The following is a 24572-nucleotide window of genomic DNA, read 5'->3' as shown; positions in this document are numbered from 1 at the left end:
GGTTTATGAACATATGCAGAATGATGTTTTGGATGTTGCGACGCTCCTCTTTGTGTTGTGCATATCAAGACTCCTACATTCTGTTTTAAGTTTTTGCACTTGATCTACTTTAAATGCAAATACACGTGTTGTGTCAACAGCCCCTTACTGTTCACAGTGTAATGTTATGGTAAGATCCCCACTGTACCGAGATCTAAGTAAGGCAAAGATCCCTTATGGCTACTTCAATCAACATAATATTTTCAGTGAAGTGAAGGACGTTCTTGGTTTTATTGTCCTTGAATTCATAATAAATCAAATTTCCCTGCCTTACAGAAACTTCAATACTGGCACAGTTATGATATTTGTGTAGAAGTACATAAATGACTGTCTTTGGAGGATAAAACGAGTAATCAAGAGACATTTCTGTTTCTGCATTCACACACTGCTGAACTGCAGACATTAATACGGCTTCATCTCATTGGTCTGAAGTTTTTATTGCTGAGGTAGAGTTTTCTCTGTTTTTTTTAAAGTTGTGTTTGGTTGTGGTTATGTATTTGTGCAAAAGTTATAATCATTTTCATACAGCTTTTCCCGAACACTACCTCTGTCTTCCAGTGTTAGACCAAAAAGGTAGTTCCGCCACAAACTGTCCCCATTGGCTGAGCCAGAAGTTGACATGTCGGCACAGCGTTTTCATTCTTTCACAAGTTAATGTGAAGTTGTTTCTTCACATTAAACTGGGTTATGAGAATGTATTTTACATAAAAACTGCACACTTCACCTTAAGATAGCATCGTTAAAAGGTGCTAAGCCAAAAGCTACAGCCGTACAAAAACACTTATTAAGCACTGGGCTTAAAAAATTGCCGACTCTTATAGTCTTCTTCATATTTTAGCTCTTTTTCCTCAGCTATGTTGAGAGAGATCTCATCTGTGCCTCTCCCATTAAATCTCTCTCTTTCAAATGTGCTTTGAAGATGGCTAACCCACTTTTCCTTGTCTACTTTTCCTGCTAGCTCAGACTTCAGGGTGGGGAATTAGCATACAGTCTCCCCATGTTCGTCACTCAGAAAGCCAGAAAAAAAACAAAAAAAACGCACAGCTAAAGTGACAGAAAATCAGTGTTTGTCCATTCTGTTTATAATGGATTTTATATTGTTAGGATGGGAAGCTACAGAGCATTTACTTGGAGACTAAGTTTATTTCCTAATTAATCGTCCTCAATATGTAAAAATGGGCAAATAGGCACTTGTTGAAAGCACTTAAGGGATCTATAACACGTTGAAAAATGCCTTTAGGGAAACGTGATGTAAGAAATCGTTAATATATCAACTGATCTTCTCGATGGATGGACAAATAGTCAGAGAGTGGAGGAGGGAAGTTCAGCAAAAAATATCTTTAGTCCTGGCAGTGTTCGTGCCGGTGTAGTCAAAACATCACAGTGCTGTCAAGGGCAAAATTGCTGCATCTGCCAGCAAATAAGCCCACAACCAGCATTTTTCACCACTTCTGTGTGACAAGTATACCTGCAAGCACTGTTTCCGTGACAAACAAACAATGTTTTGCCTCTGATTTTCTGCTTGTTTCATAGGCACTTTTTTATATTGTTGAATGCAGATGGTACATATACACTTACTGGAATAGTTGAAAGTTCTGTCATCATTCAGTCATCATCGTGTTAGACTCACATATGCGTTTTTTTCATCTTCTTCTGGGGAATGAAAAGCAGGAGTCTACCAGAATGTTCATGCCCGATTTTTTTTTCCATACAATGTCAATGTCATACAGTCATATGATGTCAAGTTACAAATGCGCCATTAAGTTATGAATTATATATGGCGAACAAATATTCTTTAACAGTTTGGGTTCAATAAGGTAAAAAAAAATAAAAAAATGTATACTTTTATTCAGCAAGAATGCATTAAATTGATCAAAAGTGATGGTAAAGACTTTTTACATTGTTGCAAAAAAAAGAAATGCTGTACTTTTGAACTTTCTATTAATCAAAGAATCTTGAAAAAAAAGTTATTACTGTTTTCCACAAAAAATATAAAATAAAATAGTGTTTTGAACATTGATAATAATAAGAAATGTTCTTGAGTAGCAATTCAACATATTAGAATGATTTCTGAAGGATCATAAAAAAAAAAAAAAACAGTTTTAAATTGTAATATTATTTCACAGTATCACAGTTTTTACTGTATTTTTGATCAAATTAATGCAGCCTTGAAGAGACTTTTTTAAAAAAAACATTAAAAAATGAACCCAAGCGTTTGAACGGTAGAGTATCTGGGACCTTATTTAATGACTGAAATTCTCAAATAGAAAGGGTCATAAATCTATAGCTTCAGGATTTTGCAGCATCCTCCAAGGCATATGCTTTCTGGTGTAGATGGAGAACTCAGTGACAGCTAAAAGAGCTATTTCAAACCCACACTGAATACATCACAGGCGTACATTTGGGATGACTCAGAGGCTTGGGTGTCATATCATCCTGTTGGCTAGTTCTTTTATGATCAAAAAGCCCCTGTAATTGCTTTGGGAGAGCATAAATTAGCTGGTCAATCACTTCTTTATAGCTTTGAAAAACTAATTTGCTGAAAGGTTACTTTTTTGTGTGTGTGATGATTTCAGAAATGTTACAACTTGAACTCTCAGCTGATCTCAAAGCAGGCAATAGGTTGGATTTCCGAGACAGAAACGTGTCTACCATGAGTTTGTTTACACATTAAACAAGAATCAATTGGTCCACCAAACATATTTAGCTTTTGTAGAGTTACAAAAAGCCTTTCTCTTGCTCTTTCCCTTTATCCTCAGAAAGGACTCTGTTGTGTGGGTCGCAAGGCCATGTGTGGGAGGCGTTTTCTCTTGGCTGCCAAAAGATGCTTCATACACCACCTGCAGTGTATTTAATGAAAGCACAATCACACATAATTGGCAAAAATTGTCTGGCGCTCTGTGCATTCAGCTGGAGCAACTGCGCTGTTGACTGCCCTGAACACACACACACACACCCATCATCGCAAACAAAAACAAGCGATCCATTGCATTAACTTCACAACCAGCCTTTGCTCTGGCTCTGTTTTTCATTTTTAAGAGCTGAAATCATTCATACAGCCACCAAAAAAGTATTTGGACACTTAAAATGTCTGAATATAATCACATTTAAACACAGAACATCAAACCAAGTTAAATCTGCAAACTTGCTAGGTTATCATTTAAAACTTGTAAACAATTTTTGGTAACACTTTATTTTAGTGTCTTTGCTACACATTACACGTAGTTACATTAGTAATTTAACTATAAACTATGCATAATTAAATGCAATAACCATAAATCAAACCGTAATCCTAACCCTATAATAAGCACATATGGTTCATTAATATTACTCAGTAGCCTATTTAAACCTTGAAATAAAGAGTAACCCAATTTCTTAATTGGCAGACATACAAGTATGGCTTAAATATTCATTTTGGGGTTACTGTGTTTTCATATTTACTGCATACTTAAGCAGCAAACATTGCAGACCATTTGAATGCAGAGGTACTGAAGCATCTCAAAAAGAGCGTTATTATCAGCCATTTGTGCATTAATAAACAGAAACCTTTCACAGGAAACCTGTCAAATCAGGATGGATGAGTAAGAGTTTAGGATTGCTTTCTGATTATTTCGCCACACAATGGTTAATGAACCGTAGCGGGCAGTTGTGGCGGGAGTGTTTTGTCTAATAATGATAATGTTTGCAAATAAAGCAGCGGAGATGGCGTATTTAATGTTTGCCGGTGCCATAGGGACTGAAAGCAAAGTCAACATGTCTTACTTTAACGCAGCCTTTCTATTAGTTAGGCTATACTGATAACATGAATGATCAGTATTTTATGGGTAACAGGTTAGGATTCAGTTATCATAGAATATTTTTTGGATTACTTTGAAATATCACTGCTTGAATCACTTCTAAGTGAAGTTACATCTCTTTGAGATTAGTCTTAGAAAATAGTGAATGTCTTCTGCACTGTAGTTAGTGCTAGCTCATAAACTGGTCCATTCACGCTCATCTCCCTGCAGTCACAAATAGATTTTCTCTGTGATGCACACCTCTGGTGCCCTCAGAGCCTCCTCATTGAATTACTGAATAGATTCATTCAGCCTTTCCTGTTTCTTCTCTCTCCTTGTTGTCTGTTCTTTATTGTTTAGGGGACATGTATAACTTTGAATGTTGGCTTCTCTTGACAGCTTAGAAAACGAAATGTAAAGAACTGTCTGATGGTATTTACAATCTAGATAGATGGATAGCGCTGCCGATATTGGAAAAAAATGATATACACTGCGTCTTGAATAGCTGTATTTGGAAAGAATTTGTCTTTCTAGAATTATTGGGGTGAAAAAGTATAAAGAGTATTCTCTTTATAAGAACCAACTCCAACTCGATACCAACTCGTTTCAGTAACCTTAATGTGAAAACCCACCCTTTCAGGATAACTAAAATAATAATATCATTTTATTGTGATTATTAAATAAAAATATTAAACAAAAAATAAGAAATCTATTGCAATAATAGCCTATTACTGTAAAATAAATGTTTTATAAAAAATAATTTTAGAATACAACTGTTAAATTCTTAATGTTTACATCTTAATTTTTAAAGTTAAACCATTGCGCTTTTATTTTTATTTTTTTAATGTGCTTCTGTTTCATCATTTACATGTGCAGCTCATGATAGTGTTTCAGTAAATGAACAAAGCTGATCTGTGATGACGAAACACTTGAAGTGCATATACTGTAAAAAAAGCCCTAACATAAGTTTATACAATAACAGTATGCTGTCTTTGCCAAGCCTACATACAGTAATTAAAGTGTGCATATGTAAACTGGCAGTGATATTGTGCTGTCAGACTTCTTCTCTCTGTTCTTTCTCTCTCTGAAAGCTCCTTTAATTGGTCAGGCCCACTGCTTTGCATTTAAAGCTCCTGTTCCTCAAAAGCAATTGGAAAAAGTTGATACAACTCATAGCAGTCCAGCAGACCCAACAACAAATGCAGTTTCTTAATAGTAACAGTAACAGTGGAGGAATAGAGAAAAAGAGAGGTTGGTTCATTGCAGCCGGTGACAGGAGCTGATTATGTGCTCCACTAATCAACAGCTCAGAATGAACCAGCAGGGTTACAGCACACGTCACACACACACACACACACACTGCAAATTATCATTCATATTTCTATGCTATCATGCACCGAAACGATGCATTTGTTCTATATAATAATGTGCTTAATTGGTTGTCTTTTTTTCCTCATTGTCCCTCAAAAGAATGTGTCTGCCTCTGCCCTTTTTAAAAGAACAGTTCTGATGTTCTGTCCGTTCATTATTTTACAGTACATGACGAACTGCGGCATATTTGACTCTTAACTATTAAAATGAAAACCATCAGTCAGCGTATCTGTCTACGTGTCTCTTTTTTTCCTCTCTCTCTCTTTTCTTTCTGTCTTAAGGGCATTTTACACAGTGCATGCTAGGCAGTAAACTTTTTTTTCCATATTTTTTTGCATTTTCTATTCACAGGAAACATCCAAATGCAATGCACACTGCTTTAGCTCAATACTAGCACGCAAAAGCATTGTGCATTTATGAATGAGGCAAATACTCTAAACATTATATTCCAGGTTGCATGTAAGTGATAGCTGATAAAAAAAAAACACGTTGCAACTAAATCGCTCCCATTATAATCATTGAAGTGGTTTACACTGGAAGCATTCATTGCGTTGTCTACTAATGTGATGTTTCTGGACTCTGGTATGCTAATTAAAATAATGTTTTTATGTAGATGCAGTTGTAGCAGTACATAATTTATTTATGCATATTAAATATGCTTTATAAGTCCTGGTAAAGTTTAAGTACTTGGAGTTACTACAGCTATAGTTGACAAACGGTGTTTCGTATAAACGAATTATGAATGAATGTGCCGTTGTTTGTTTCATTGTCATTCTTATATTCATCGTTTTCAGTAAAGAGAGTATATCAATATCAGTATATCCATCTGTAACGGAAAAAGCAATAGTGACACATGGTAAAAACGTTGTTACTCACATTACTGTCAGATCCAATATAGTCAGCTGTCAGCACTCATCATCTTTGAATGAACAGTGTCTTACTAATAGGATCTGAACCTTTGTTAAAAATAAAGTTCATCCAAGCTTTCTTAATGTTAGGATCACAAGAAAGGCAATGCAATGGAAAGACTGTGTTTTCCCACAACTTGGCGAAACGTAAAAATGTCTTGTAATCCTCTGAGGCATCGGTCTTTCGTCACGCTATGATGTCATACTGAGACGAAATCCGAAACGAGTTGTTTTTGGCAGCTTGGTTTCTATAAAAGCTGCTTTTGGACTAACAAGGAAGTTTTGCGTTCTGAAACGTACTGGATATTTTTATAGTACAATGACGTCTTATATGTCAAAAGAAAAATGAAAATGTGATTTCTCAATGAATGACCCCTTTAAATGTTTTATTTATTTTTCCACACGAACAACAAATCAGTAGGATTCTTGAGCAGAAGCATGGCAACCACTGTCGCTTTCAGTGCCGCCTCCGTTCTGCCGCCTCTGTCTCATTGAAAATGAAATGTAAACCCTTTGTAATTGTGTACTGTGTAAAATGGGCTTTTTACATGGTACACCAAATCCTTCCTTTTCTTCCTTAGAAAGAAATATACCCGTCTTAATACCCTGCTTTTGCTGACCACTGCAACATATTTTCTAATCTACCCCACACACACTCACACAAAACCTCTGTCACTTCCTATCTGCCAGACTGGCCGGTAGATCAATAATATAGTAGCCAAGATGTTCAGTCTTTCGAATATATCAGTGGACAGCCAAAGGTCATGCTGTAGGGTTTAGTCACATGACTCGATCTTGCGCTGTCTGCCCTATTACTTCACACAATGTCAGAGATGTCACTCTCCCACACGCAGCAGAGGAACCTTGAAGGGAAGAGAGAGAATCAAGGCAGGTGGAGAGGTGGTTGAGAGAGATGCCATGAAGGAATGTGGTGACAGCAGAAAACGGCGAGAAAGAGAGAGAGGTGGAAGAAACGAGCGAAGCTGAGAACACAGTCTGCCATCAGCAAATCTAAATGTGTGAATGCATTATTGATGCAGTGAGTCTCTGAGTTGCGCTTGCCTTTCGGTGAGAACCAAGGAATCGGGGTAACAGCTGTTGGGAGCTCCCTCTGCTGAGATGCCATCTAACTCCATCGGATCACAGCACTGAAGCGAACATTGCCGTTCGAACCTTGTGCCTGTTGTGTTGGATGTACGTAAAACCAACAGGGATTCAGTGTCGTTTGAATTAAAGGGTACAAACTAACCCAATAACAATGCATTTTATGCTGCTTTATAAGAGTAATAATCCACTTACGGCTGTGCATTACAGTGATTTTAGCAAGATTATGGTTGACTGCTTTAACATTACCCCATTATCGGTGTAAAATCAATATAATAAATGACTTTCCATGGCTTGTTGCTTTAATATGATTTGATGTGAAATCATTTAATGTTAAACATAGACAACACCAGAGCCACAGCTGTTAAATAAAGAACTGAGGTGAATAGACTAATGCTGACCTCTATACAGACACCCAACCTCCATGTTTTGTTTGCCATCTATTATTAAGGCCAAGCTTTTTGATGAAAGAGGCGTTTACCTCCAAACAGAATACATAAGGAAATTGAGCTGGTTTGTACTTGGATCTACCAGGTGATTCCTGACCAGCATTTCAGCTGTGTTTGCAGATGTCTCCTGTAAATTATTTATAACGGCTTATTTGTTTGCTACGTGCATAAAATGCTCAAGAACTAGAGAGATAGTCATTTAGCATAAACTGAGAGCAGAGGTTGCGTGTTTCCATTAATTATGGCACACCCTTCCACAGCTACTCTGACCCGAGCAGCCCGGGGAACAATGCGATCATGAAACTGGTCATTAGGTCATTGTAGTGCTCTCAGTGTGCCATTAAAGTTCATTCTGGTATTTTTAGCTTTAAAAAAACTAAACATGTGAGAGAGACTTTTGAAGACCAAAGGGCTTATGATCAATAATTTAAACAAAAGCTTTTAGTCTAACACAATGCAGGTGAGAATTCTGCTCTGTAAAACTGGAAATTCACTTTCTCTTTTCATTTCATCGCGAATCGCGATGCCATCTTTCATGATGTTCTGGGGGTTGCTCTAGCACAAACGCGCACACAAGAGGGTTCCCGTATTTGCTGAGCCATGCTTAATTAGAACACAGCCCCTGGAGAGCAGGGCAGAAGATAGACAGGGCTCTGGGGACGAGGACTCAACTCTGCCCCATGTGACAAGGTTTCCCACTCCAGACCGACTGTCGCCATGGCAAGGGTTGCCGTGGTGCTGTCGCCCCTGGATTCTGTGTGGACAGGAGCAGGAGAGTGACAAAGACAGGATGTGATGGCTTTGGATGGGGAGGCTTCAGATGTCATAACACACAAACAGACAGTGACACGCTCGCACACCCACACACTTGCAACAGAGTTATCAGGGGTGAAGAGATTATTTCCTATTCCATCACATCAGATTTTCCTCCATAGGGGTTCTCCATCTTTCCCTGGGGTCCTTGTGGATGTGATATAGTTTATGCTTTACAACAGGATTCATGGCCATGTATTTATGTATGAGAGGCTGTATATACGAGCAGTGCAGAAATTGGTTACAGATGGAATATATTAGATGTTTTATTGATGCTATGTGTGGGTTGCAGAATTCTGTGGAAATTCGGGCACAAAAAAATAAAAAAGATACACATTTTGACATGTCAGTTGGTAAAAATGGAAAATATGACTAATTAATTTTGTTATTTTAATTAAATTAACTAATTTTGTTATTCATCGCTTCTTTTGGTAAAACTAACAGACCGTAACAACCTAAATTTACTTTAATTTAAATTAACTCAAATTTTATTTATAGAAATTGAAATAAATGCAATTTTTCCTTTAATCACTGAAAGTCACCATGAAATGAAAATGGACAAATCTTATTATTTTATGGAACATTGAATATTATAAATTATATTTCTGTGCACATTTTTTTTAAATCATGTGCTTATAATCTTTTAGCAAAGTGACTTCCTCTTCCTATTGCATTGACATCTCTTCTCTTCTCTGATGAGGTGTTTACCGTCATGAGGACGAGACAACTTTTCACTCAGGCGCTGTTTATATCTATCAAAACACGTTTTTGTCAATCTGATCACAAGTGGACAATACAGGTGTAGATGGGGTCTAAAACATTTTGAGCTTATCCACTTTCACACGTCCTGATTTTCCAGAATTAGAAACGTTGGGTCAACATATTTTGTTGATCCTTGGTGAATACTGTAACACTGATGTAGAAGCATATAACCCTGGTTGTAAGCCTAAACTTGACCAAAACCCTCAAATCTTGCATTTCTGTTTTTAGAATGTGTGACCATTTATCTTTTCAAAGTGTGACCCCTGGTGACCCCAGTTATAAAGCTTTTACATGGATCAGAACTAATTAGCTGCCTTCTGGATATGTATTGGTTAGTGTGTTGAGTTGTGAGGGCTGATGGTAACCAATGTAACTGTGTGTGTATGTGTGGTTGCAGTTGGATAATCTGGACGAGCAAGCGGCTCAGATCAGGAGAGAACTGGATGGGCGTCTGCAGATGGCTGATCAGATTGCCCGAGTAAGTCTCATTATTTGATCACTTACACGTGGACAGAGATGCTCCGGAGGTGCTGTAAACAGAACTGCCACCCGTTCCACTGCAACTCAGTCAATTCAGTTTATGTACCCACATTTAATTCATAATTTAAACCGGGATTTACCTTCGACTAGACCTGTTTGCCTCATACATAGTTCAGTGGTTGTAGCGTTTTCCATAGGGACCCCATTTGTCAGTCGACATAACGTTGTAGTAACTGACAGATAAGGGAACGTCTAGGTTACTGATGTAACCCTCGTACCCTAATGGAGAGTCGTTATGTTCCCCCTGCCACAACCCTGAATTTCCAGCTGAATGGCCGGGACACCGTCTCGGCTCTTCAGCATAACCCTGAATGAGTGGATGCGTGCCGCCATCTTATATGCCCGTATGTATGGGGGAGGGGCTCAGCATGCAAATTCCACTTGCCAATTCCATTGGCTGTTTTACTAAAACTCAGAGGTGATTGGGGCTTCCAAGTGAGACCTGATTTGGCAGTCGACACGTCTCTGTTCCCTCCATCAGGGAACGAGGGTTATATCAGTAACCAAGACGTTTTCAATTTAAAGTTTTAGTCATTTTGTTTTACGCTTTATTATTTATTTAATTTTTTTGCTATATTTTTTTATTTATTTGAGTTTTAGTCATTTTAGTACTTATTTCAGCTAGTTGCCAACGCAACATGACTTATTTTAGTTAATTTTTTCATCTTTTATTTATATTTTATGTATATTTTATTATAACCCCAGTTTTACTCTAAGACTAAAATCATAACATTATACCATTAAGTTCTTTTTTTTTGTGATACATTTCTTCCCCATACAAACAATGACATAAAAAATAACTTTAAATACTTTTTCAATATGATCAAATCAAATCACCATGTAAACTATTTGAATAACCTCTTCCTCTAAGCTTTGAGCTTGAAAGTACTTTTCTATATCTTTTTTTATATTTTTATAAAATGTATAAAATATATATTTTTAAAGTTTTTAATAGTGTTAACACCAGTGATATTTTAAAATAAAGTTCATAACAATTATTAAAAATTGTATGCTTTATTTTTTGTTATTCAAAACTTCAGGCTGGCAAATTCCCCAAGTTTGTGTCGAAGGAGATGGAGGCTATGTATATAGAGGAGCTGAAAAGCTCGGTCAACCAGCTGATGGCTAACCTGGAGAGTATGCCGGTTTCAAAGGGAGGAGAGTTCAAACTGCAGAAGCTAAAGAGGGGACACAACACCTCCATCATTGATATGGGGCAGGAAGATGAAAACCAGCTGTCCAAGTCTGATGTTGTCCTGTCTTTCACACTTGAGGTAAGAACTGTTCTAGCCTACAGGCAGTGTATTAGTTTTGTGCTCAAGGCCAGGGTTCAGTATAGTGTGCCTTTTCATCGGGCCCAGGGGAGAAAGAGTGATTTTTCGCGGTGGCCCTGCTCAAGGTTTCCATATCTTTGACTTTCTTTAGTGAAGGTTTGTGGCATTTCGCCTTACTTAGACATTCTTGATGTTTCGCACACAATTAACCATTAAGTGTAAAACATATAACCAAAATTGTGAGACAATGGCAGATGCAAAAGGGTGGCAGAAGTGTTTGAGAAGCCCATTTGGGAAACATTAAGCATTTTTGGTGCTAGTGGAATAGAAATTACAAACATTAACAAGTATTTTTTTAAGGGTTTAGCTGTTGTTTTATCCTTGTTTGAACCATTGAAATTGCTGATTTAAACATTAATTTAAGTAGTCCGTTGCCTGTGTTATATAGTCGAAAACAAATGACATTTTTTGCATTAAATATAATGTAGCGCTTACTACCACATATCGTCAAATTTCTTTTTGGAGTCAAAGGGTTTGCCTCTCATCATTTCGAATTAATGAACACCCCTTACTTTTGATAGAGAATTGAAATGAGAAGTAATGATGAATTTAGCAACATTAGCAGCTGCAGCGTTAGTTTAACACATGCGTCTGTGAGATTTGAACCTTTACTGAATTTCCAGCCTTTCCTATTGCATAAATTATAGACAGAACGGGCTGCAGCATATTAGAAAAAGGTTATACAGCATTTTTGATAAATGATTCCGGAGGATATTGAATGCCTCTGAGAAATCTCCCCTCTCAAGTCTGAGGTTTTGCTATAATTATTACTACCTTGAGCTAGCTCATTTTCAGGGCAGTTGATTATAACTTGACATGGCTTTAGTAGTCACAGAGGCTGACAGAGCCGTGTTTTATGTATTTGATAGCCTGGCTTGTGTCTTTGGAGTCTATTTTGTTTTGAGGAGCTACGAGCTGGCAAATTTTATAGGTGCTCTGGGTGTGTGTGGATTGATTTTCGGTCCAGACGTAAACAATGCTTATTCAATGAGCGTCAAGAGCAAGAAAGTTGAGTGATAATAAAAGTTTATAATGTGGTCAAAAGGTTGAGCTGGATCCTGATTGGCTAACAGCATGGTAAATGACAGCATCCAAGGGAACTGCTTATGTGAGTATTATAACACATACCTGCATATGAAATAAAACCAAATGTTCCTTCTGTGTAGGTGGTGATTATGGAAGTTCAGGGATTGAAGTCGCTGGCTCCCAACCGCATCGTGTACTGCACGATGGAGGTGGAGGGTGGAGAGAAGCTACAAACTGACCAGGCTGAAGCGTCCAAACCAACGTAGGCCATTAATGTCAAGATTCAAACTATTTTGATGATCATAATTAACATCTACACTGCTCTTTCAAAAGATTGGGGCTGGCAAGATTTGTTTTGCTCACCAAAGCTGCATTTATTTGACCAAAAATACAGTAAAAACAGTAATATTGTGAAATATTATTACAATTAAGCATAACTGTTTTCTAATTTAATATGTTTTAAAATGTAATTTATTCCTGTGATGGCAAAGGGGAATTTTCAGTAGCCATTACTCCAGTCTTCAGTGTCACATGATCCTCCAGAAATCATTCTAATATGCTGATTTACTGCTCAAGAAATATTTCTTACTATTATCAATGTTTAAAACACTACTATTAAACTGAAAACATTATTATAATGGACTTTTTTAACATTATAAATATCTTTACTGTCACTTTGATGCAAATTTGATGCACCCTTACTACATCTTTTTTAATCTTACTGACCCCAAACTTTTGAACAGTAGTGTGTATTGTTATAATTGCCTTTAAAATATGTGTAAATGAATGCAGATATGGGTCTTTCAGTGGCTAGGGCTGATATCTGGGGAGCAAGTTCGACGGCGTTAGCTTATTACTTACTAATAAGTTACATTTTAGTTATATGCTCTACATATTTCATTAAATCCATAATATGGGACAGTTTTCTAGTGGCAGTGCAGTTTCAGGTGTTGTGTCCTCCAACTAGAAGTCTCTTATTTGACCAGAGGCAGTTACTCAAGGGATGAGCACATGATGTGGTGCTATTTTTGGGCCCTACGTTCCATCATTGGATCAGATGCCAATTTATAACGAGCTAAAGAGCAAGAGGGAGCCTGGTAGAGCGAGAGAGAGAGTGAGAAAGAATCAGGAATACAAGACACAGCCTCCATGTCCCCTCAGAAAAGTAATCAGCTGTGGAGAAACTGATTAGGAGTGCGCATCCCTGCGGAGGGGGGAGAAGGAAAGAGAGAGAGAGAGAGAGAGAGAGAGAGAGCCTCCGGCACTGCCGAAGAATAATGACGTCACGTGAGAATTAGCATTTAAATTCTGTCATCACACACAACAACCTTCACTTGTGTGTGTAAGTGAGAACTTACACACACACACACGCACCGTATAGCACGCCTTTGACGGGAATAAAATCTGTTTCATATACAAGGTCACCTTCTTTCCCTTCATAGGGAGGAAAACCTACAACGAAGCATCGTCTTTTAGGACATTTTCTTCCCCCCGTTTTATCCCCTTCTCCGTTCCATCCTTTCCTTACAATGCTGGGAAATAAGGCAAAAAAAAAAATCTTTTTAAATTTTGCACAAGTACATATCTAAACAGTAATATATACTTACACATATTTTACAATAATATTTCACTTTTTTTATTTTTATCATATGACTAAAACCATGCAGATACTTTTTAAGTGCAAATGAATCAGTTTGGAGTTGATATATTAATACAGATTCATTTGATTTCATTTATTCGCTAAATTAATCACAAATTGAACTTTTTTTGCTTCTGAAGTTCAAATGAAAGATGCTATTAAAACATTCACAGTGTTTCATTTTACATGAACCGCAAAATCATAAATTTATCATGAATATTCAGTATATCTCCCAGCTCTATTTCTCTTCCCATATCAGAGCTCCCCTGCTCCTCTTTTATTCTGTATCCATGATTCTGTTCCATTCGTTTCCTATTTTCGTAACTTAAATTTTGCTTCTCGCGCTCTCTCTCTTTTCTTCTTTCAACTGTAAAGCACTTAGCTCTTATAAAAGCCTTATGATTATGAGTCATAGAACTCTGTCTATATTCATGTATTCATGCTGTCACTGGCGGTTGGAAACGGAGAGAATTGGCTCATTTTGGCAAAGCATAACAGCGCTAATGGACACACAAGAATGTGTCACATCAAACAGACATGCTGAAGGAGAGAGATTAAGAGGATGAGGAGATCGAGGAGAGCGAACGAGGCAGAATCGCAGAGAAAAGGAAATTTGACATTCAGAAGTACTCAGAAAATGTTATTCAGTCAGCTGTTCAAGAATAAACCTGTCTTACGCTGTCCCAAAGGCGATCTCACACATACACACGGTTCAGTCATGCATGGCCTTGTGCAGTGTCAGCAACCTCCCTGACACGCCGTTAGCACTGTTAGAATGCTAACCCATCCGTATCCATGGAAGCCATACAAACACTTGCCCAGAAACTAAACATGTTTCGTTCATTAACATAAGACATTACTATTATTTGTGTTTTATCTGTGCAGAAACCTGCTGCTTATTGACTAAGCATCTGTAATCCTGCATGGTCAACCTATGTGCTAAATTCAGTGATATAGAGCTCCAGTGTATTTCAATTAAGTCTTTGTAATTATTATTAAGTCTCTTTTTTCTATATACAAGGTTCACCATCTATTTATATAAATTGTAGATTGGGCCTAATTCACAATGTTTATATTTAACATTGGGCTTTTACTGTCTGCAGAAAGTTCATTTTTTGCTCCCTTATTTTCAGTAATTTGCATAGTTCTTTTTTTGTGAATCTGGTGCTACAACAATACAGACAGAATGTGAAAATGATCAGCGGGTACAATTCATTCTTAGTAAATTCTTCCCTTTGTATTAAATATTTAATATCCCTTGTAGGCCCTTAGAAAAATATAGTGGGAAACATTTGGCCAACAATTTTTTCCCTAAAGCTCATATTTTCACATGCAAATTATGTTTTTGCTGATTGCTGTTGGTCTCTATCCATCTTCGACCGCCCAGCCGTTACATGGTTATCGCCCCCTGGTGGTCATCAAGCAGATTGACGATTGTGTTCTCCCAGTTCAGTCTGCATTTGTCACTTCTCTAGGTGATAAATCACACTTCCCACCACACACATAGCAGTTTTTTCCCTCTTGCACTAGCTTTCCCTTTTTGCCCTCTTTTTCATTTCTTTTTCTCTCCCCCTTTTTCTTTCTGTCTCATTTGACTGCTGCCTCTGAAACGTGCAGCCTGTTTCCACGGCAGCAGATCATGTCACGTGTTCCGCTTTTACTAGGCCAACTCTACCACTCACCGTGTGTGTGTGTGTGTGTGTGTGTGTGTGTGTGTGTGTGTGTGTATCCGTGTTTTCCTAGGTGAACTTTTCTATACTGTTGCGTCAAATTGTCCTGAGATTGTGTCTATTTATTATTTATAATATCAATACTGATCATATAAAGCGTGGTGTTAGCCCTGCTACAGTGTGATCTCTCATACATGCATGAATAATATTTATCCCTTTATGACGGCTTTACACTACATGCATATGGATTACTGGGGAGCATAGAGAGATTATAGCAGGGGCGTTTTCTTAAGCAAAGGAAGCAAAGGAGGAAGTGCTTAGAAAAATTTGGATGAAAAAAATAATCAATCTAAATATCACTAAAAATATAATGAAATATGAGATCTAAGCCTGTGACACTAGCAGATAAAGTTTTAGATGGATGCACCATCTCTAGTCTCATTGAGATACTAAGGCGCAGTGTTGGGGGGTAATGCATTACAAGTAATGCGTGTTATTATGTAATCTGATTACTTTTTGTAAAGTAATAGTAAAAACATTACTTTTAAATTTACATCAAAATATCTCAATTAAGTAATGCAAGTTACTTTGTTTTCCCAATTATTGATGGACACCTCTCTTGTACCCATGTTGAGAGAAATTGGGAATTAGGTTTGTACGCTGTAAAACAATTATGGTCATTGTAGTTCTAGACAACACGTGAGCATGCATTTACTCATCTCATTTGCGCACAAACAAATCAGAAATCCTCAAAATGATTAAAAATAGTGAAATGCGAACTCAAAATATTACGCAAACCTGCAATAATTAAATGTTAAATAAAACAAATATACTGTAAGTATTTAATCTTATTTTATTAACCAATGTCTTTGCTGCTGACCTTTGATGATCCAATTCAACCATAGGGCCTACTAAGCTAAAATGACTTTAGTTAAAGGAACACGCTGACGTTTTGGGACTTTAGCTAAGCTTATTCACCGTATCCCACAGAGTTAGATAAGTCCATACATACCCTTTTCATCTCCGTGCGTGCCGTAACTCTGTCTGACGCTCCCACCGCTAGCCTAGCTTAGCACAAAGACTGGAGGTAAACGGCTCCGGCTAGCATACTGCTCCCAATAAAACGGCAATAACAAACAAAATAACGCCAATATTTTCCTATTTACATGTTGTGATTTGTATAGTCACAGCGTGTACAAATAACAAGGTCACATAAGACACAGCCATCTTCTAACCGTATACTTACTGGGAACTATATTCCCAGAAGGCAAAGCACTGTTACTTCTGCGGAGTGATTTGCTCGCAGCACCTGAGAAGCCCCGAGGCGAGGAGCAGAGAGTTGGCTCAGAGTGTTGTGTTAATCACTCCACCCAAGTAGCATGTGCTTCGCCTTCTGAGAATATAGTTCCCAGTATGTATACGGTTAGAAGATGGCTGTGTCTCATGTGACCTTGTTATTTGTACACGCTGTGACTATACAAATCACAACATGTAAATAGGAAAATGTTGCCGTTATTTTGTCACTTATTGGGAGCAGTATGCTAGCTGGAGCTGTTTACCTCCAGTCTTTGTGCTAAGCTAGGCTAGCGGTGGGAGCGTCAGACAGAGTTACGACATGCACGGAGATGAAAAGGGTATGTATGGACTTATCAAACTACGGATACGGTGAATAAGCTGAAATCCCCAAAAGTCGGCGTGTTCCTTTAAACATCATACAGTATTTGTGTTTTATTTTTTAGTGTTTTTTGTTTTTGTTTTTATTGCTGAAATAAGAGTGTTGAACTTTCTTCTCATACTCTTCTGCATAGCATGAATTTGAACACTGTAAATTCTATTAAGTTATATTTAGTTAAAGAAAAAGTTTGGAAATAGACTGCCTTATTTTTGCAAATCAATTCTGAGAAAGAAGTTGAGTAATCAACTAAAATGCAAAGAAAACTAACACTTCCTGAGTAAATTGGTCAATTAATAAATATCAGGTTAGTTTAATATTCCAGATTCAGTTAATATACTCTAGAATGTATTCATTTAATTTAACTTTGTAAGAATGTGTACTGCAAACATTCTAAATACTTTCTTACTTCTCAATATGGATGTAATCTTCCATTTTAACTGGAGGCTTAAAAATCTGTGCAATCGGTTTCCAACTTTTCTTCAAGTAAAGTGAACTTGTTTTAGTACAGAAGGCAGTTAAGACAAGTTTGAAATGCTCAACTGCAATACACTTTTTTTGTAATAAACAGCTAGACAACTGTTTAAGAACATTTGAATAAAAAAACCATGCTTCTATAACATCTGTCCGCATTATTGTATAAGACTCATGCATTTACAGACCTCTTGGCTGAACAGCATTCGGCTGCAATTACAACTTATGACATCAATAACTGGACTTATAAGGGGAACTGTGTGTAAATCAAATCAAAATGAACTTAAAACATTAAGTTATCTGTAAGTCAGACAGTTTTTTTTAGCAAAAACGAACAGATACTTTAAAAAACACTGTAAAAAGAGAACTTTGCCTCAGGTCTGCCGCACACCATTGGACTCAGATAATGAATGGGTAGAGAAAGAGTAAATAATGCGAATGTGAACTCTCGAAATCTTCTTTAGGTTTTTCATTTATTTATTATTTTCCCAAATGTCAGACTTGTCTGTTCTGTGGGAGAATCTCGTACCAGTAATCACCAGAGAATATCCTCGGCTGAATGCGTTATGCAGAAAACGTCAGATGATACACTTTACCCGCTGGTCTGTCTCTCATGCACTTGACATTCAGTATTAGATTTTTACGACCTTATCAAATGATTTGTTGGCAAACTATTTCATCAGCCCTGCCGAGTAGCCGAATAGGACTGCAGAGATTGTTTTCCTTGCTGATCAAAGTAATACAATGAAAACAAGGGTTGCGAGATGTCTCTGTGCTCAGCAGTTACGCAGTGATAAAGTAATAAAGAGTGGCCGAGTGTCAAGGAGATCTATTATACCTGGAGAAAGCCTTACATTCCAGAGCCCCTGGAAGTATAACCCTTGGTGGCTGTACTTTTTTCGTTTTTTTCTGTGTGTTTTGTGTGTGAGCTGGATAAAAATGAGTGTATAAAGTACATAGAAGCCTACCATCAAAGACATGAATGGTGTTTGTGTGTATGTGTGTTCTCAGTTGGGGAACCCAAGGAGACTTCACCACCACTCACCCTCTGCCAGCGGTCAAAGTGAAGCTCTTCACAGAGAGCACAGGGGTTCTGGCCTTGGAGGACAAGGAGCTGGGCCGGGTAACACTCAATCCTTCTTTTCTTTCTGGTGGCTTTGGACATCTGTCATTCTGTTTTGGTTTTTCGGGGTTTATTTGTGGTTGTTATGGTGGAGTTGTAGAAGTGATGTCTTACTTTGTAATCCTCCCTTTGCTTCATTGATGCCTGTAAATCTCCAGTCTTGAAAATCCCTCTAAAAGAAACGAAAAGTTTAACTTTTAAAGTTGAACCACTGCTCTGCTTCTACAGTGAATATTGAATTAGAATTTGAATCTAATTAACCATGCCCCTCCGGATGTTGAATTGTTGTAATAAAACAAACAATTAACCAAATGTGACACAAAACCAGTCACAAGTCGCATGGGTATATTTGTGGCAATTGCCAACAATACATTGTATGGGTCAAAATTATCGATTTTACTTTTATGCCCAAAATCATTAGGATATTAAGTAACGATCATGTTCCATAAAGATATTTAGTAAATTTCCTACTGTAAATATATAAAACATTTATTTTTGTGAGTGAAAACAGCACAATCGAAAACATAAATGGATATCTTTAGAGACGATTTTTTCAATGTTCTGATTTTTTTGCACCCTCAGATTCCAGATTTTCAAATAGTTGTATCTCGGCCAAATATTATCCTATCCTAACAAACCATACATCAATGGAAAGCTTATTTATTCAGCTTATATCAGCCTATAAATCTCAATTTCAAAAAATTGCCCCATGTGACTGGTTTTGTGGTCCATGGTCACAAATGACAACTGATTTAGACTAATTATGCCTGTTTATGCCATAATAAGAACAAAACTGTCAAAACAATTAAACAGTGGCATCAAAACTCTTAAAACTAATATATTCAGTAAATTATAGCATTCTGGGAAATTGGATGCTTTTCTACATACAATTAATAATAAAAAGCTATGTTATTAAACATTATAGAGACATTTACAACTGTTACAAAAATTTGAGTCAGTAATATTTTTTCTTTTATGAAAAAAAATTATGTTTATTTATTAAGGGCACATTAAATTAATCAAAAGTGACAGTAAAGACATGAATAATGTTAAAAAGTATTTATATTCAGAGTAATGGCTGCTGAAAATTCAGCTTTGCTGTCACAGACATAAGTTATTAATTAATTCTCACATTTTAAAATATATTTAAAAAGAAAAAGGGTATTTTAAATTGTAATGGAATTTCACAATATTACTGTTTTTATGTATTTTTCATCAAATCAATGTGGCCTTGGTGAGCATTTTTTAATTCAAATTTGAATTGCAATTGGACTCTGTGTTAATATAATCTTAATAAGTAATCATGAATTGGAATTTAAAAAGCATTATTTAAAAGGAATTTAAAAAGCATATTCAAGGACTCAGAGGTCCTCTAATTATGAAATTGTTGACATGGTTTTTGATATTAACTGATGTCGGATGTTTTGTACATGGTTGATAAATGTGTCTTCATCAAGACTGAGGTAGGCAGGCATCTCTAAGCATTCAACTCTAGCTAAGAAATAGATTGAGCCAACTTATCAGAGAGAGAGAAGGAGCAAATAAAAAAGCACAGGAGAGAATAGAGAGAAACTGGCTCTTCTCTGATAAGGTGCCAAGAGCTCTGCACATCCCAACTCTCAGTGCACAGAGGCATGAGCCACAATTAATTGAATGTTGAGAATTTCACTAAAAGCGCTGACTGGCAAAGTAATATGTCATTATCAGCTCACACCCAGACTCAGGGATATTTTCCCACACCCACACAACCTGTTTATCCGTTTACTGAATGCTTCATGTGTGAAAATGTCTTAGCGTTTCTAGGGCAGACACTGGCTATAGGATTACATGTTAAAGGGATAGTTCACCCAAAAATGAAAGTTCTGTCATTCTATCCTGAAAGAAGGTCATATGGGTTCGGAAAGACATTTGGGTAAGTAAATAATGAGAGAATTTTCATTTTGGGTGTGCTGTTTTTAATGGTGATAGCTTTGTCTCTCAGTCAGTGGTCGCTCAGTCTGGTCTGAATTGTGATCATATGGACTAACTAATAATCATGTTTCTCTAATGTTGAATGATTAGGTGGTTCTTCACCCAACTCCAAACAGCCCAAAGCAGGCGGAACTCCACAAGATGGCTGTGACCAAGGCTTGCCCTGATCAAGATCTGAAGATCAAACTTGCCGTCCGCATGGACAAGCCTCAGAACATGAAGGCTTGTGGGTAAGGACTTTTGTGGGTACAGAAATACTTCTCTGTAAAAGTCTTCTGTTGATATGGACATTATATTCAAAACAGTATAATCCACACATATCATCTTTTGTTTCATGGTTAAATGAAAAATGATGTACACTTCTGTCAAAAGTTTGGGGTCGGTAAGATTTTTTAAAATGTTTTTGAAAGAAGTGTGTTATGCTCACTAAGGCTGCATATAGTTGATCAAAAATTAAGTGATGTTTATTTAAAATAAAATTTTAATTTAAATTTAAAAATAAAATGTAATCTATTTATTTGATGATAAAGCTGAATTTTAAGCAGTGTTGCTTAATCCTTCAGAAATTGAACTGAATTGGTGATGCCGATTTATTACCACAGTTGAAAACAGTCATTCTGCTTAATGTTTCTGTGGAAACTGATACTTTTTTCAGGATTCTCTAATGAACAGAAAGTTGAAAAGAACAGCATTTATTTGAAATATAAATATTTTTATTATAAATATATTCTTTTATTAATGTATTTTAATATATTGTGTTGATCAATTTAATGCATCCTTGTTGAATACAAGTAATAATTTACTTTCTTTGTTTAAATTTTTTTATTGACCACACACTTTTGAACGGTCGTGTATGAGTTAAATTAATAAAGGAAAATACTGATGAAGCCTGTGATTATTCCATCAGGTATTTATGGGCTGTTGGCAAAAATGTTTGGAAACGCTGGAAAAAGCGCTTCTTTGTCCTGGTCCAGGTATGTTTTTTATACATTAAAATTTCGAGTGAAGAATAGTTTGACTTTGTAATTCCATGTGACACTCTGAAGTTTATTGTTTTCAGTGTCTTGATGAACCATGTACAATTTTAGGTAGTGCATATGACATTGATTTAACCTGAGACCCTAATGGCAAGTATTTGAACACTATTTGTTTCTCTTCTGCTATAGGTAAGTCAGTATACGTTTGCCATGTGCAGCTATCGAGAGAAGAAGTCCGAACCGCAGGAGCTGCTGCAGTTAGATGGCTATACTGTGGACTACACTGACCCACAGCCAGGTAAAACTCTCACATTCATAGATCACTCTTATGCACCACTCCTTTATGGAACTATTATCACTTTCTGGTTGTCAAAACGTAGTTTATTAGAATAACAATGGGCACTAACATCTTCGTTAGCTCCGCTGAGACACCTGTGTGCACTTAAGGGGAACTGACTTCATACATACATCTTGGGTGCAATTGGTTAAAAGGAGGCGCCAAAAAAAAAACGCAGAAAAGTGAAGCCAATTCTGAGAAAGAGTCTAGAATCATTTCTTAGCATATGCTATTTGAAATGTTGTTTATAATGCAGCAAAAGTGCATTTTTAAGTATATCCTCCAATGTCTACCTGAATTTGACTTCGTTCTTTTTTTCTGTGTGTGCAGGTCTGGATGGAGGCCGGGCTTTTTTCAATGCAGTGAAGGAGGGTGACACTGTGATCTTTGCCAGTGATGATGAGCAGGACCGCATCCTATGGGTGCAGGCCATGTATCGAGCTACTGGCCAATCACACAAACCCGTCCCGCCCACCCAGGTCCAGAAACTGAATTCTAAGAGCGGAGCTGCGGCACAGATGGACGCCCCCATCTCTCAGTTCTGTAAGTAAACATACCAGTAAAGCATTTCATTACGATGTCAATCAGGACAAAAATTGACTGAAGCTGAGATGGCGAGTAAATGAAATGCATAGCAAGGCTTGTTAATCACCATCTTTCATAAACCGCTGTTATTTAGGTTAGAGCCCCATGCCCTCAACCACTTACGGACAGTGACATTGTTCCCATGACAACACGTCACGAAGTGGATAATAATTAATAAATGAATTCAGGTTGTTGTCAGGTTGAGTTAGTAACTCATAATGTCGTAGTGATGTCACTTGCACTCTCAGCACACTGCACACGTAGCAGGAAAAGGTAAGAGCGAGTGTGTATAGTGGAGCAATGTGTTTATTTCAATGTCCATGTCTTCGTTTCTGCCCGCACGCACTCCTGATTAGCTTTAACATCTGCGTGTAAGAATTTTTAGCCAATAGTTTAAATTATTTAAATTCGTCAGTTTAAAATAGGCCTTACTTTTTTCTACAAAGATATTATCAACCAAAAAATGAAAATTATGACACCTTTGCTTTTACTCACCCTCATGTTGTTAAAAAAACCCCACTTTCTTCTGCAGAACACATACAGTTTGGACAGTTTCTCACAAAGAGCTATTATATAGCTTCAGAAGATTTGGAAATTAAGCTTGAACCCTGTTCATTTGCATGCAAAAATTAATATTTTGTCCTTTTGTTTTCCACAGAAGAAAGAACGTTCTAGGGGTTTGGAATGACATGAGAATCAGTAAATAATGACAGAATTATCATTTTTATCTGTCCCTTTAAGACATAAATGGCACCTTCCCATTTATGTCTTAAAGGGACAGTAAACCCAAAAATGATAATTCTGTCATTATTTACTGATTCTCATGTCATTCCAAACCCCTAGAACGTTCTTTCTTCTGTGGAAAACAAAAGGACAAAATATTAATTTTTGCATTACGATTCTGCCACAAATGTTCTCACCAACAATTAAAACACCTGTGAAAGTAAAAAAAAAAAAAAAAATTCTTCACACTGATATCAAGTCACTTTTAAGCATCTAAATAATAATAGATCCTGCTATTCAGAACCTTGTCTTTTGGTGTGCATCTACTTCAGCATCTGTCCATAGCAATGTCTTATATCACAAAATGTCTCTTAACAGAATTTATACACTGTTAAAATAAGTTCAATAAAATATAGCTCACGTTTTAACCTCATACGAAATCTAAAGGTAGAGGTTCTGTGTTGTTTTTCCATTGATTTATTTGTCTTGTTTGTGAATGTTTCTTGTGGTCAGATGATTCCCTCACAAGTTCAGATGCCATTCAATTTTCTCACTATAAGACAGACCCTCTCCCCTCTGAAACATTATTACACTGTGTAAATGTTTCACCCTCCACCTTAACACACCCCAGGTGGTCTTGAATGGCACAGAGTAGTGGAATATAACATGCTGTACACACACCCACGAGCAAACATTCCTTTGCTGCAGAAGGTTTTCACAGATTCTGGAATACTATGAAGGTTCTGGCAACAGTTTATATTTATACAGAAATATATGAAATATACATTAATTACTCTGCTTGAATACAGAGTATGTATCATAACAACATACAATGAGTAAGGTAATATTAAAAGGGAAATGGATACCCGTAGAGTTTTGGGATCACTTAGTTAAATACAAAGTTCTGTCATGAAACTCTTGATGGCGCAGGCTAAAAGGTCCTTTAACTTAACCTGCTCGTATTCACATCGTTATCTATAGGGCACAGCTGATTGGTTCCTGCTGTAACAATAGCCAATGAGCTTGCGTGCTCAACCTTCAAATACTTGTGTAGCATTGGCCTTAGCAGTGCAGTACGCATTTAGAAAGGATAACTTTATTTGCTCAACTTCCAACAACACTTTTTTCCAAGGCTGATGTTTTCATTTACCCGTGGCCGTGTGTGTTTCGGGCTGGGTTCAGCTGAACGCGTGTTAGAGTCATGCTCCATTATTCTTCCGTTGTCCAAATGAGCTCCACATTTACAAATAGGACTATAGAGGGTTTTGACAATGACGAT

General features: G+C 37.0%; 1 protein-coding gene across 4 annotated transcripts in view; it reads left to right on the top strand.

Moving 5' to 3' along the window:
• The window catches only part of cadpsb (Ca2+-dependent activator protein for secretion b), a 90809-nt gene that overhangs the window by 38259 nt on the left and 27978 nt on the right, over positions 1-24572 (top strand). For all 4 annotated transcript variants that reach the window (XM_079629302.1, XM_079629301.1, XM_079629300.1 and 1 more), the window contains exons 4-11: positions 9620-9700; positions 10803-11036; positions 12263-12384; positions 18589-18700; positions 20762-20901; positions 21579-21645; positions 21838-21946; positions 22316-22528. In XM_079629302.1, coding sequence (XP_079485428.1) covers positions 9620-9700; positions 10803-11036; positions 12263-12384; positions 18589-18700; positions 20762-20901; positions 21579-21645; positions 21838-21946; positions 22316-22528 — 1078 coding nt within the window. The remainder of the gene's footprint in view (positions 1-9619; positions 9701-10802; positions 11037-12262; positions 12385-18588; positions 18701-20761; positions 20902-21578; positions 21646-21837; positions 21947-22315; positions 22529-24572) is intronic.

The sequence above is a fragment of the Phoxinus phoxinus genome (assembly GCF_949152265.1).
Source record: "Phoxinus phoxinus genome assembly, chromosome: 11".
NCBI classification, from domain to species: Eukaryota; Metazoa; Chordata; class Actinopteri; order Cypriniformes; family Leuciscidae; genus Phoxinus; species Phoxinus phoxinus.
The sequence above is the reverse complement of the archived record's forward strand: the minus strand, read 5'-3'. Positions and strand labels throughout refer to the sequence as shown.